At 52.0% G+C, this 12,967-nt stretch overlaps 1 protein-coding gene across 8 annotated transcripts in view; it reads right to left on the reverse strand.

Moving 5' to 3' along the window:
• LOC105489378 (cap binding complex dependent translation initiation factor) overlaps nucleotides 1-12,967 on the reverse strand; it is a 339,061-nt gene that overhangs the window by 3,823 nt on the left and 322,271 nt on the right. For all 8 annotated transcript variants that reach the window (XM_011754139.3, XM_011754136.3, XM_071085394.1 and 5 more), the window contains one exon: nucleotides 1,682-1,735. In XM_011754139.3, the coding sequence (XP_011752441.1) occupies nucleotides 1,682-1,735 (54 nt within the window). The remainder of the gene's footprint in view (nucleotides 1-1,681; nucleotides 1,736-12,967) is intronic.

Genomic DNA, 12,967 nt, shown 5'->3' on the forward strand with positions numbered 1-12,967 from the left:
GATGTGGGGTTAGGATGGACTCGGGCCCCACAATGGCCCACTGGCCACCCTGATTAGGTGGGCTGGGGTCAGGGATAGGAAATAGCTGGGTTGTCTCAGGGACATACAGGCCCAGGCCCCTGTGCCAAGGCTGGAAGGACAGGGAGAGTGGAAGGTAGAGTAGCCAAGGGTGAGATCCCACATTTACCAACCAATCTGCCAGCAAGATCCAGAGAGATCAGGATATTGCCTACTGCCCAGGGCTGAAAGAGCCGTCACCAGGAACATGCCTCTTATCCCTTTTACCCAAGAGCCTCCCTCTTCCAGGAAGCCTTCCCTGACTACACCCGTACCCTCAAATGGCTCCATGATCTGTGCCCTTGGTGATCAGGGGGCCCTGTGATCATTTTCACTTGCTAGGGCGTCTCCCTGGAAATGAGCTTAGTCATTATCACATGTGTCCATTGGAACTTGAGAGCAAGGGTGATGCCTCCTGTTTCTCTCTCCTTTTGTCCTGATCCTGATCCCACCTCCCAGCCCCCAGAAGTGACCTCTGCTCATGCTTGTGACAGGAAGTGGGGGAGAGAAATACAAACTGGTGAAGAAGGCCCTCATGAGAGCCCTAGATAATCTTGAAAATCCCACTGGGAAGAAGGAGCCCCTCTTCCTGGACCAGCACACCCCTGGCCAGTGCCCCCCAGGCCCTCTCTATACAATCTCAGTTCCCATCTCTGTCCCCAGCGTTGTCCCATCCATTTTTCTAAGCTCTGCCTTCTTCGCAAAGCCTCCCTTAACACCCTGAGCCCTCCCTGACCTCTCTCCCCTGACTTTTCAGGGATGTCTCTGTACTTACACTTATTCTATCCACTCTCTGTGTGAGAGCTATTCCTAACCAGACTGGAAGCTGCCTGAGGGCAAGGACCAGGGTTTCTCCTTCTCCTTAATCCCCCCCCAATCCCAAACCCCTTGTAGGGTGCCCAGCTGGAGCCCAGCAAACAAACTGAGTCCCACAGACCCAAGGCTGCCATCCAGCTCCCAGTGCTTCTGGCCTCTGAACTCCTCAGTTGAGGCCTTTGCAGCCAGGCAGAAGCCACCTGAGTATGCTCAAGACAGCTGTCAGGCCCAGGTCCTCGTCTGGAAACCCCTCTCCTGCCTGGGTGACTCTGGATCATCTGCAGAGGGCAAAATCTGCCCAGGGACTGGGCCAAAGCCAGGCTCTGAAGGGAGAGCACAGAGGAAGTTTCCATGAGCAGGGGTCACAGCTTAGGGACAGGAGTGGCACCTCTTGAGAGGGGTGCTTTCAGATGGGCTGTGCCAGCGCTGGATTGCCAAGCATTAGCAAAGCAAAGGGAGATATTTGGGGGCAGAGGTCATTAGGAGCTTCTTAAGTCATGTGTGTGGCCTGCCTGAGCTGGGGCACAGGGGGTCTTGGGGGGACAGGAAAGTAGGCAATGCCACCCCTCTGTCTAGGGAATCACTTCTCTCTCCCTTCAGTCAGGGGTGAGCTGCTGTCACCATCAGTGTTCACTCTGGCTTGGGGTGGATAATTCTGGATGCAGAAGTCCATGCTCCTCCTGAAGCCATCCCCCTACCTTCCCCTGGAGTTGTAAATGCCTCCAACAACACTTGGGCCCCTAGAACTGTTAGGGCATGAGAGATGCACCAGCTCTGAGGTTGAGGATGTCGAAGCCCCACTGCTTACCTCCATAGAGCAGCAAAGGACAGCATCTTCCTTCACATCCTGAGATTGCAAGAGCTGTGGAAGAGAGGGGCAGAGAGCGCCACTGAAGGAGACATGCCGGCTACTAGCCCCTGTAGCTCCCTGCAGCCCCCGCTGACCTGCAGCCCCAGCCCTGATGCAGCCTGTAACAAACATCTCCAAGGTTCAGGCTAGAGTGAGAGCCCGCAAAAGTCAGAGAGCAGAAAGTCAGTTGCGCCGGGTGGCAGTGATTTCTCCGACAGGGTTTGAGCAGCTGGAGGTCAGTGTGACGGTGCGATGTGGAGCCCCTGGGCCAGTTCTGAACACCAAGATTCAAGAGGCCATTGAAGAGAAAGCCTGCAACAGTGAGTGCACTGGCATCATCCACTGTTAACAACTGGTCAGCAGAAGTCCTCAGGGAAATGAAATTAGCTTAGAGACATATAATTGGTAACTCCTGTATGGTGAGGAGGTTGAGCCACTGGCTCAGGCACCCCGGGCCCTGGCCACAGGAGGAAGTCCAGGAGTCAAAGCCCTTTTCTCCACTGGCCCCGCGCTGTAGGCTTTCCAAACCACGAATCTGTGGACTTACTCAGGGGCTGGAACTGTCTCCTAACTAAGGCCATGGCTGGGCTGCTTAGCGCTCAGTCCGGCCACGCTACAGTCCATGCTTCCCCTGACCTGCCTGGCTCATTCTCTTAATCTCTCTGTCTCTTTTAAATTGAGATATCATTCACATAACACAAAATCCACCATTTTAAAGTACATAGTTCAGTGCTTTTTAGGATATCCTCAGAATTGTGCAACCATCACCACTATTTAAGTACTGGACATTTTCATCACTCCCCAGACAAACTCATACCCATTAGCAGCCATTCCCTCTTCCTCCTCACTCCAGGGCCTGGTAACGCCCCCCGATTCTATGTCTCTGTGGAGTTGCCCATGCTGGACATTTTATAGAAATGTAATCACACAATATGTGGCCTTTTGTGATTGACTTCTTTCACTTAAGGTTTTCAGGGTTCATTCATGTAGCACGTACCAGTACCTTATTCCTTTTTGTTGCTGAGTAATATTGCATTGTAAGGATATGTCACAATTTGTTTACCCATTCATCTGTTAATGGACATTTGGGTTGTTTCCACCTTTTAGCCATTAGGAATAGTCCTGCCATGAACCTTCACGTACCAGGCTTTACCTGGATGCATGTTTTCAATTCTCCTGGATATTACATAGGAATAGAATTTCTGGGTCATGTGGTAACTCTATGTTCAGCTTTTTGAGTATCTGTAAGACTGTTTTCCACAATGGCCCCACCATTTTACACTCTCACTAGCAATGCATGAGGGTTCTGGTTTCTCTACAGCCTCACCAATGCTTGCTGTGTCTCAGTTTTCTGATTCACTCTCTCTCTCTCTTGAACCCCCAGCAGCACTGCTGTGCTGACGCCACGTGCTTGAAACTCTCTCTGGGCATGGCTTCCAAGAAGCTCACCAGCCCCATGGGCCACTCCTTCCACAGCCCCCTTTGCTGGCTAATGCTTTTCCTCTCAGTTCCTAAAACAGGCATTCCTCCAAAATTTTCCTCCCCAAATAGTCATCATCAAGCTTCTGCTCCTCTCAGTGCCATCCCCTCCTGCCATGTTGATCATTCCGACTCTCAAGGACCCCACATCTAACTCATCTGCACGAACCGTCCCACACTCATTGGACTTCACTTGCTGGATAACATTATGGCTTTATCATCTTTGCCTCAAAGCAGCTCCCTGTTACCTCCAGCTCAAAACCTCAGTCATTTTGCTCTCTCCTTCCCATCCATAACCAAGAAGGTACCAGGTTCCGGTAGTTTTCCTCTAAAATGTCTCCGGGCCACTTTAGTCCCACTTTTCCAGGTCCCTGGCCTTACTCAAAGGCGAGGTTTTGTTGTTTCCCTCATGGGGGATTGTCCCGCTTCCTGATGGCCATCCTGGTCCCCACTTCCTTCCCCTGCAACTTATCTTGTACACAACTGGCCAGAGTGATCTTCCTAGCATGCCACGGCCCATGCTACTGTCCTGCTTAGGAAATGTCGGAGGCAGAGACGGTTCTGTTGCTGGCAAACTGAGAGCATCACCTGGTCACGGGGATCCAGGTCAGGCCACAGTTAACTCCTAACCCACAACTCAAGGGAGCCCAGTAACCAACATCTAACTCAATTCACGCAAAGGTGATTCACTGCTTTTATGGAGAAGCATTTTGGCACACTCCATCTACAGAAATCCTTGAACTATGTTTAGTAGGTACTCAAATATGGAGTGGAATGTGGAATGAATGAAAACATACTACATGCTGTCTAAACCATAAGAACAACCTTCCTACAACTTCCATAACCTCAAAGTCAGTAGAGATCAATCAGACGACAGACTGGGTCTCTGATCTCAACACAGTCCTGTTCCAGATGCCAGGGCTCCTTGATCACACTGTAGAGATATGCTGAGGTGGCACTCTGAAAGCAGCACAGATCTACCAAAACAAAAGAGACAAAGTCACAAGTATCTGCCGAGCGCCTGCGCCAGACCAGCACCGTTCACTGCAGAGAACAAGACAGACCAGGCCCTGCTCCAGGGTGGTGGAAATGCAGCTCCAGGGCAGTGGAAATGCAGAAAGCAAACCAATAAGCCTCTCTATCAGATGGCCGTAAGGCTGTGATGCAAAGCAGCACTTGTGAGGTGATGAATATGTCAATGAGTGTGGTTGAATCACTCCACATTGTATCCATATATCAAAACATCACATCGTACTGCAACAATGTATACAATTATGACCTATCAATCAAAAATATGATTCATGATAACACTTTTTTAAAAAGTAGGCTGGGTGCGGTGGCTCACACCTGTAGTCCCAGCACTGTGGGAGGCCGAGGTGGGCGGATCACGAGGTCGGGGGGTGGATCATGTGGTTGGGAGTTTGAGACCAGCCTGGCCAACATGGTGAAACCCCATCTCTACTGAAAATACAAAAATTAGCCAGACGTAGTGGCCGGTGCCTGTAGCCCCAGCTGCTCAGGAGGCTCAGGCAGGAGAATCATTTGAGTCCGGGGTGGGAGGCGGAGATTGCCGTGAGCCGAGATCATGCCACTGCACTTCAGCCTGGACGACACAGCAAGACTCTGTCTCAAAAAAAAAAAAATGATGTTGGGTAAGGGTGTCAGGAATACTGGTGTAGTGGCCAAGGGTGCCAGGAAGCCAGGCCATGAAGCCCAGTTAGCATGGTCCCGGCAGAAGGCTTGGGGTGGGTGGGTTCATGGCCCATGGAGGAGGCCAGTGTCAGGGTGAAGAGCACGTGGGAGAGACTTAGGAGAAGAGGTCAGGGAGGCAGCAGGCCCAGGGCCCATTAGGCAAGACTCTGGGTTTTACTCTGAGCAATGTGAGGGGCCCTGTGAGGGGGTCTTATGTTTTTATTTTAGAGACAGAGTCTTGCTCTGTTGCCTAGGTTGAAGTGTAGTGGCTCTAACACAGCTCACTGTAACCTGAAACTCTTAGGCTCAAGCAATCCTCTGTCCTCAGCCTCCTGTGTCAATGGGACCACAGGTGCAGGCCATCATGCCCTGCTTATTTTTTTATTTTTTGTAGAGATAGGGTCTCTCTGTGTTGCCCAGGCTGATCTTGAACGCCTGGCCTCAAGTGATCCTCCTGCCTCGGCCTCCCAAAGCATTGAGATTATAGGTGAGAGCCACCATGCTTGGCCTGGTTTATGTCTTCAGGGGACCATTCTGCCTGCTGTAGGAGGGAGGGGTGGACATTGAGGGACCTGACCAGGCATGGTGGCAGTGTGGCCTAGGGCAGCAGTGGGAGCAAAGAGCAAGAGGGGTCAGGCCTGCACACATTTGCCTCCAGAGTGGATGGGGAAGGTGAGAGCTTGGGGACAGGGAGAATCATTTCTACTTCAGGATCCTCTTTGGCTAAAGCCATGGGTTTCCATGACTTCTTCCCACGCAGGTTCAAGGGCCGCACTTCATAGCTGGTGTTTAGACTCCAAATGACTTTATATCTTTGGGGCTGTCCAACTTCTCTCCATCCTTCAAGGCTGGGTCACTTCCCAGCTGTTCCTCAGACCCTTCCTGACCACCCCAGACCCTGCCCTCCCTTCTTCTCACTCTCAGGCACTCCTGCTTTCCGCCCCCATGCACATTCCACACGAGTGAAGAATTTTCCAGGGTGAACTGTCGGCTTCTTGAAGGCAGGGACAGTGCCAAATTCATCTTTGCTGCCCTTTAACCCCAAGCAATGCCTCTGGCAACAGTGGGGATTCGTGAACTGTTGGTCAACATGATTTATGTGTATCTTTTTTGCATTTTTAAAAGGAAGGGTAGAGGGTGAGAAGAGGGTACAAGATGGCATTTTGAGGGCACATCCTCATTTACTCACTGAGAGCTGGAGCCAAAGTTTTGATCTGGGCATGATATAGTCAAGAAGGAGAGGCAAAACCACGCCCAGCCAACCCTGGGGACTGGTCATGTTGCTGGCTCAAAATCCACATTCTGCACATCCTTAATTCTTCCTGTCTCCTGTCATGTTGCATCCATCCACCCAGCCGAGGGGCCGCACAGCAGGACCTACAGCATGCACCACAGGAGCTGAGGACCCACGGCAGGAAACTCGTGCACAGGTTCCAGGGCTGCAGGAGTGCTTGACTGGCCAGAGCCACTTTCAGGGACCAGACCTCATTCTCCTCGGTAACTGGGTCAGAACTGGCCTGAGAACTGGGTTTGCAGCAGACACATAGAAAAGAAATCATTTTGGGATGAGTGAGCCGAGGTGGGCCTTCAACTGCTCAAATGATGAGCAGGTGGAGAGCAAGGGTCAACCGAGGGGAGGGAACAGTGTGGGCTGCACACTTGACAGGCACTGAGGACCCGCGGGGTCTCGCATCCCACCCACACATTTCCAACTCTGGGCCTCTGCATACTTGTCGCTGGAAATTCGTGGCCACCGCAGATCCACAGACCTCACTCTCTCATCCTATGCAGGGCCCTGCCCAAACATCCCCAGGACAGACAGGCCTTCCTGAGCAGCCACCATCCCCCACTTACCTCCCAGCTCACCCCTTTCTGCAGCCCCTGACATATTATGTACTTGTTTGCCTATTGCCCGTCTCCCTGCTCTAGAAGGCAAGCTCCATGAGGGTAGGGCGACATCGGTCCACTGCTCTCCCCAACATCTGGTACACGTTGGAAAATATTTGCTAAGAAACATGCTTTGGGAGGCAGAGAGAAAACTCGCACAGCCGAGAGTCTGCGAGAGTAAAGGAAAGTGCTCACCCAGAGAGGCTGCTTGCAAGGCCCTCTGATACACATACCTTTGAAAAGATGAGAGGGAGGGGGATGTGGATACCTACCCCCTCCCCATGCCCCTCTCACCAGAAGGGACGTGACACAGGATTATTATCGATGTGTCTGCAAACATCGAGTGCTTGTAGAAATACAAGCTGGTGTCACTCTGTAGATGGCAATTTGGTGATAATCATCAACAATAGAAGTGTCCACACCCTCTGACCCAGCAATATTACTTCTAGGAATTTATCCCACACATATAACCACACACATGCCATACAACACATGTACACTAGTTGCTATACTATTATTAGAGCAAAAGATTGGAAGTAACCTGGACCTCCCCCAACAAGGGACTGGTTAAGTAGTTATAGTATGCCCATGTGGGCCACACTGGGGCAGTGGCCCCTCTCCTGCACTGGGGTCTGTGGATCCCCAAGGAGAGCCAAGGGAGGCTTCCACCAGTCAGTGCCTGGGGGACCTTCTTGGGCCACAGGCAAGGGTCTCGTTCATCTGGAGGATCCAGGAGACCAGGATGAAGACCAGGAAGTGGGTTCTGGAAAAAGTTGGAGGTGGGGGTTGTGACTCATCCTGCAGCAAGCCTACCTGAGTCATGGGGTCCAACATCCAACTGCGAGGGGCTGGTTCAGGGCCTGGGAGAGTCCTGTGACTGTCTGGGACCGGGATCAGAGGGAAAGGTGGGCCTAACCACACTTACTCAGAAGGGAAAATGGGGACTAACATTAGGAGAATTCTGTGTGGTCTTGCTGGAATTTTTTTATTTTTTTTTAAGACAGGGTCTCACTTTGTCCCCCAGGGTGTAGTGCAGTGGTACAATCATAGCTCACTGTAGCCTCAACCTCCCAAGTAACTGGGAGCAGGGGTGCACCACCATGCCCGGCTAATTTTTAAAAAATTTTTTACTAGAGACGAGGTCCCACTATGTTGCCCAGGCTGGTTTTGAACTCCTGAGCTCAAGTGATCCTCCCACCTTGGCCTTCCAAAGTGCTGGGTAAAATATAGGCATGAACCACCCTGCCTAGTCTGGAACTTTTTTCTTATAGTAAATTTCCCTCATATGCTTCCCCAGGGTGCTTAGCAGGAAAAAAAATCCTTAAAATAAAAATTGCTGGTAGAAATCACAGGAAAGGGGGAAGGTAAGTATCTGGTGGGAATGAAACTCCAGACAGAGTGGGTGGTGGCCCTGGGTGGGGAAGAGGCAGAACCCGGGAGCTGATGGGGAGGAAGGGAGGGCGGCTGGGGACGCAGCCGCAGGCGGGTGTCGCTGGCTGACACAGTGGGGCTGCTCAGTCAATGCTTCTCCCAGGGAGGGAGGTACGCCTGGGGCCATGGTGTGTCCTGAGACCAGCTTCTCAGGGGCTGTCGTCCCTCGCCTGGACCTGCCAGGTTCTGAGGTTTAGGGACAAGCGAAGTAATAATATGAGAAATTTCAAGAAGAGCCAGGGCCTGCCAGGCACTCGAGGCTCTCAATGTGGCTGTGTCTCCCTCTGAGGAGAGAGGGAGATGCTGACAGGGCTGCGTGGAAGGCTCCCGGAGTCTCAAGGGTGTTGACAGTGAGCGCTTCGCCCTGACAATCAAGGATCTCCTCCTCATCTCTTCTGCAGCCCATAGCCTGCGTGTCTTCCACTTTCCGTGATGGGGCTGCTTGGGCCTGCAGAGCCGTTCCGCAGTCTCCCTGCTCTTTCTGTTCCCTTCTCCTATCTTTGTGACTTCCCCTTCCCGTGCCTTCTTCCCTGGGCACGCCCAAACTCCCCGCAGGCAGGCTCCCGGGGCCACTGCCCCTGCTCCCCCTATTACCGCAACTCCTGCCAGGGCAGAGGACAGACTGCCCAGGGCCCTAAGGCAGAGCTGGGGACGGGTTTTCAACCCCAGAGCCTCCCTTCCAACCTTATCTTTCTCTGGGTTGTTTGGGAAAGTCTGCATGAAGCCAAAAATCACATTGTGCGAGAGGCCCTCTTGCAAACGGCCTGCTGGGTTTTCTCAAGGAAGTCAGGGAAGGAGTTTCTCATCTTACTTGTCCCTCCCAGTTGCTGGAACGCAGAGAGCACAGGAAGGGTCTTGGTGGCTGCAGACCATGTCCTGTCCTCCCCGCACACACCTGCTTGGTTGCTGGCTTTTGAGAATGGATTCTCAGACCCTTTGGGGTGAAGGGATGGTGGAGGATGCTCCCTCAACCTCTCCTCGGACAGGGCACACAGCTGAAGGCCCCACCTGCTGCTCTGTGGCATAACAAGGGTCTGGCCTGCCTCTTCCAGGGGGCCCTTGGCACAACTCCACAGGCTTCCTCCCTGGGCCCCCATCAGTGCCATCGCCCTCCTGGTCTCCCCATGCTTCAGGGTGACCACTGGCTGCCCAGAAATCCCTACTGAACTTGCCCTTAGTGGGTATCATCCCAAGGGAAGAACCTTTCCAGTCTTTTCCATCTTGGCCTAAATGACCTGTCCTACGTCCCATTTCTTCAGGGCTCTGATTGCCTCAGAGACAGCTCATTTCGGGGATATACGAATCCCTGCCGGTAGGGAGGGGCCAACTAGCTCTCTCATTTATGTATGTTCTATCTGGGATCTCCAGCAGACAACAGCTTCACTTAGCTCAAAGACAGGTCTCAAAAATTAGTGGCATCTTGAACAGTGACTTGTACACTCATATTCACACAGCACAGGACACTCATGTTCAATAGCCAAGAGGTGGAACAACCTAAGTGTTCATTGAAAGATGAATAAATAAACAAGTGGAAATCCATACAAGGGGAATATCATCCAGCCTATAAAAAGAAGGCCATTCAGACACATGCCACAACACGGACGAACCCCGAAGACATTATGCTAAGTGAAATAAGTCAGGCACAGAAGAACAAACACTGTATGATTCCACTTCTATGAGGTCCCTAGAGTAGTCAAATTCATACAGACAGGGAGCAGAATGGTGGGTGCCAGGAACTGGGAGGAGGGAGGATGGGGAGTGTTTCATGGGGACAGAGTTTCATCTGGGGAAGGTGAAACAGTTCTGGAGATGGATGGTGGAGACGGTTGCACACCAATGTAAATGTGCTTAATGCCAAAGAAGTGCACACTTAAAAATGGTTAAAATGGGCCAGGCGCGGTGGCTCATGCCTGTAATCCCAGAACTTTGGAAGGTCGAGACAGGCGGATCACGAGGTCAAGAGATCAAGACCATCCCGGCCAACATGGTGAAACCTCATCTCTACTAAAAATACAAAAATTAGCTGGGTGTGGTGGTGCAGGCCTATAGTCCCAGCTACTCGGGAGGCTGAGGCAGGAGAATTGCTTGAACGCGGGAGGTGGAGGCTGCAGTGAGCTGAGATCGTGCCACTGCACTCCAGCCTGGTGACAGTGAAACTCTGTCTCAAAAAAAAAAGTTTAAATGGTAAGCTTTATGTAATGTTATGTGTATATGTATATGTATGTATTTATGTATTTATTAACCAATAAAAAATGGTTAAAAAAAAAAAGGCAGGCTGGGTGGGGTGGCTCATGCCTGTAATCCTAGCACTTTGGGAGGCCGAGGTGGGTGGATCACTAGAGGCCAGGAGTTCAAGACCAGCCTGGACAACATGGCAAAACCCCATCTCTACAAAAAATACAAAAATTTGTCAGGCATGGTGGCAGACTCCTGTAATTCTAGCTACTTGGGATGCTGAGGCAGGAGAGTCACTTGAACCCAGGAGGCAGAGGTTGCAGTGAGCCAAGATCTCACTACTGCACTCCTGCCGGAGCGACGGAGTAAAGACTCTGTCTCAAAAAAAAAAAAAAAAAAAAGGCAGGAGCAGGCACCCTCTGTGTAGCAGGACTGTCCCTCTCCTCTTCTGTCACCTCTGGAAGACTAGCCGCATCCATGAAGGAGACCAGGCTGCTCCACCTGGGGGTCAGAGGCCCTGGGGTCGGGGGAGGAGCAGCCCACTCATCAGAGTCTCTGGCACTGATGGGGATGTGGGCGGGCTGGGGCAGGCAAGCCTCCTGTGCCCTCGAACGGCGAAATGTGTTTCTTGGACAAGAATCCAAGGCAATTGTGCGAGCCCACACAGTGTTTGTTCGGAAGCGAATGCATTCCTGTCCTATTGTCTCTGCCGGAGACTTGTTGTGGGCACACCCATCATATCCTCCCTCAGGGAGAAGCCAAGGTGCTCCAGTCGGGCTGTGGCTGTGGGAGGCCCCACAGCAGCCAGGGAGAAAGGCAGCCTGGTGGGAGTCTCCTGGAGTCCCTGGGGGAAGGGCCATGGGCACAGGCAGGCTGCCCAAGGCATGCCCAGGATGTAACCAGGCTGGTAGCTTGGGATGCCACCCTGCAGGGAGGGAAAGGGGGTGCTGAGTACTCATGGGGCAGCTTCACTATACAGGCAGGGATGAACACTAGCAATCCCAACATCTTGCCTTGCTAGTGAGGGGTGCAGTGTCCATCCGAGGCGGGCTGGCCAGCCCACCTTGACCACCTCGGCTCACCCATACCATAGCCTTCTACTGTGGGAGAGCAAACCCAAGCCACCTAATGCAGCTGCAGAAAAAGCTCAGCCCAGCCCCTGCCTGGAGGAGCCGCCTTCCTTTGGTAGCGACTGGAGGTGGGCACAGGAGCAGCCACTAGGAAGCCAAAGTTAGAGGTTTGCAGGGGGCTGTGATTGGCTGGAGAACAAAGCCAGCCAGGGAGCTCAGGTTAGCTGGCTGGGCCAGTGGACAGGCCAGGGCTGTGGGAAGACAAGCTGAAGGTGTGGAAAGAATTGTAGGGCAGGAGAGAGGGAAACAAGGAAGAAAAGATAGTGACAGGTAAAGGCCGCGGTGGCGGAGGAAGCCACAGAGATGGGCACACGTGCTGACAGTGGAGAGAAAGGGGACGGGGGAAGAATGAGGCAGAGTCAGAAGACCCACACCTTCAGGGGTCTAGGATGGTTGCCACCTACATGTCAGGATTGCCTCCAGGACAGTCGGCCCATCCACCCTGTGCCTCTGCAGGGCCTGGACCTGCACCCACAGCCAAACCTGGAGGACAGCCCAGGAACTGTGCCCATGGTAATGACGAGTCATCAAGAAAAGGGCCAATTATGTCTGGGTCTCTGTTCAGGGAGGCAGGGAAGTAGATAATCTATCCAAGAAAGGCTATCGTCAACAATGCGCATCAGGCTTGGAGTCAGAAGACCTGCTACACACTAAGACTAGCCCCTGGCATGCCACTTAATCACTCTGCCTCTCAGCTTCCTCACCTGAGAACATGGATAGCATCTGCCTAGGATTGTTTGGAGAGTCAATTGAGATAATGTATGTGAAAGAGCTTTGATAAGTGCAAAGCCTGATTCAAATGTAAGGTGTTATTATTGTTATTATGTTTATATCTTTATAAACATATATCTTCCCTGAAGATTTCAACACGCTTTGTATGCACCATTCCATTTACCCTCATGACACTCCTGTGGAGACAGGGAAAGACCACAGGTATTATCTGCTTAATTGGTAGAGAAACTGAGGCTCAGTAGTTAAGTGACTTGCACAACCCAGACAGCAGGTCTAAGTGGAAATGGAAGGTGCTGGAGAGTCCTGGATCTGTGCTCTCTCCTTTACAGAATGATTTTAATCTCCCACAGTAGCTAATTCTTGTTTTGCTGGTTGGAGCTCATAATTTTTTTTTTTTTTTTTTGAGACAGAGTCTTGCTCTGTCACCAGGCTGGAGTACAGTAGCGTGACCTCGGCCCACTGCAACCTCCGCTTCCCGGGTTCAAGTGATTCTCCTGCCTCAGCCTCCTGAGTAGCTAGGACTATAGGCGCACACCACCACAACCAGCTAATCTTTGTATTTTTAGTAGAGATGGGGTTTCATCATGTTGGCCGGGATGGTCTCCATCTCTTGACCTCGTGATTTGCCTGCCTCAGCCTGCCAAAGTGCTGGGATTACAGGCGTGAGCCACCGCGTCCGGCTGGAGTTCATAATTTTTAATTGTGTTGACTGGTGACA

The sequence above is a fragment of the Macaca nemestrina genome, chromosome 19 (genome assembly GCF_043159975.1).
Source record: "Macaca nemestrina isolate mMacNem1 chromosome 19, mMacNem.hap1, whole genome shotgun sequence".
NCBI classification, from domain to species: domain Eukaryota; kingdom Metazoa; phylum Chordata; class Mammalia; order Primates; family Cercopithecidae; genus Macaca; species Macaca nemestrina.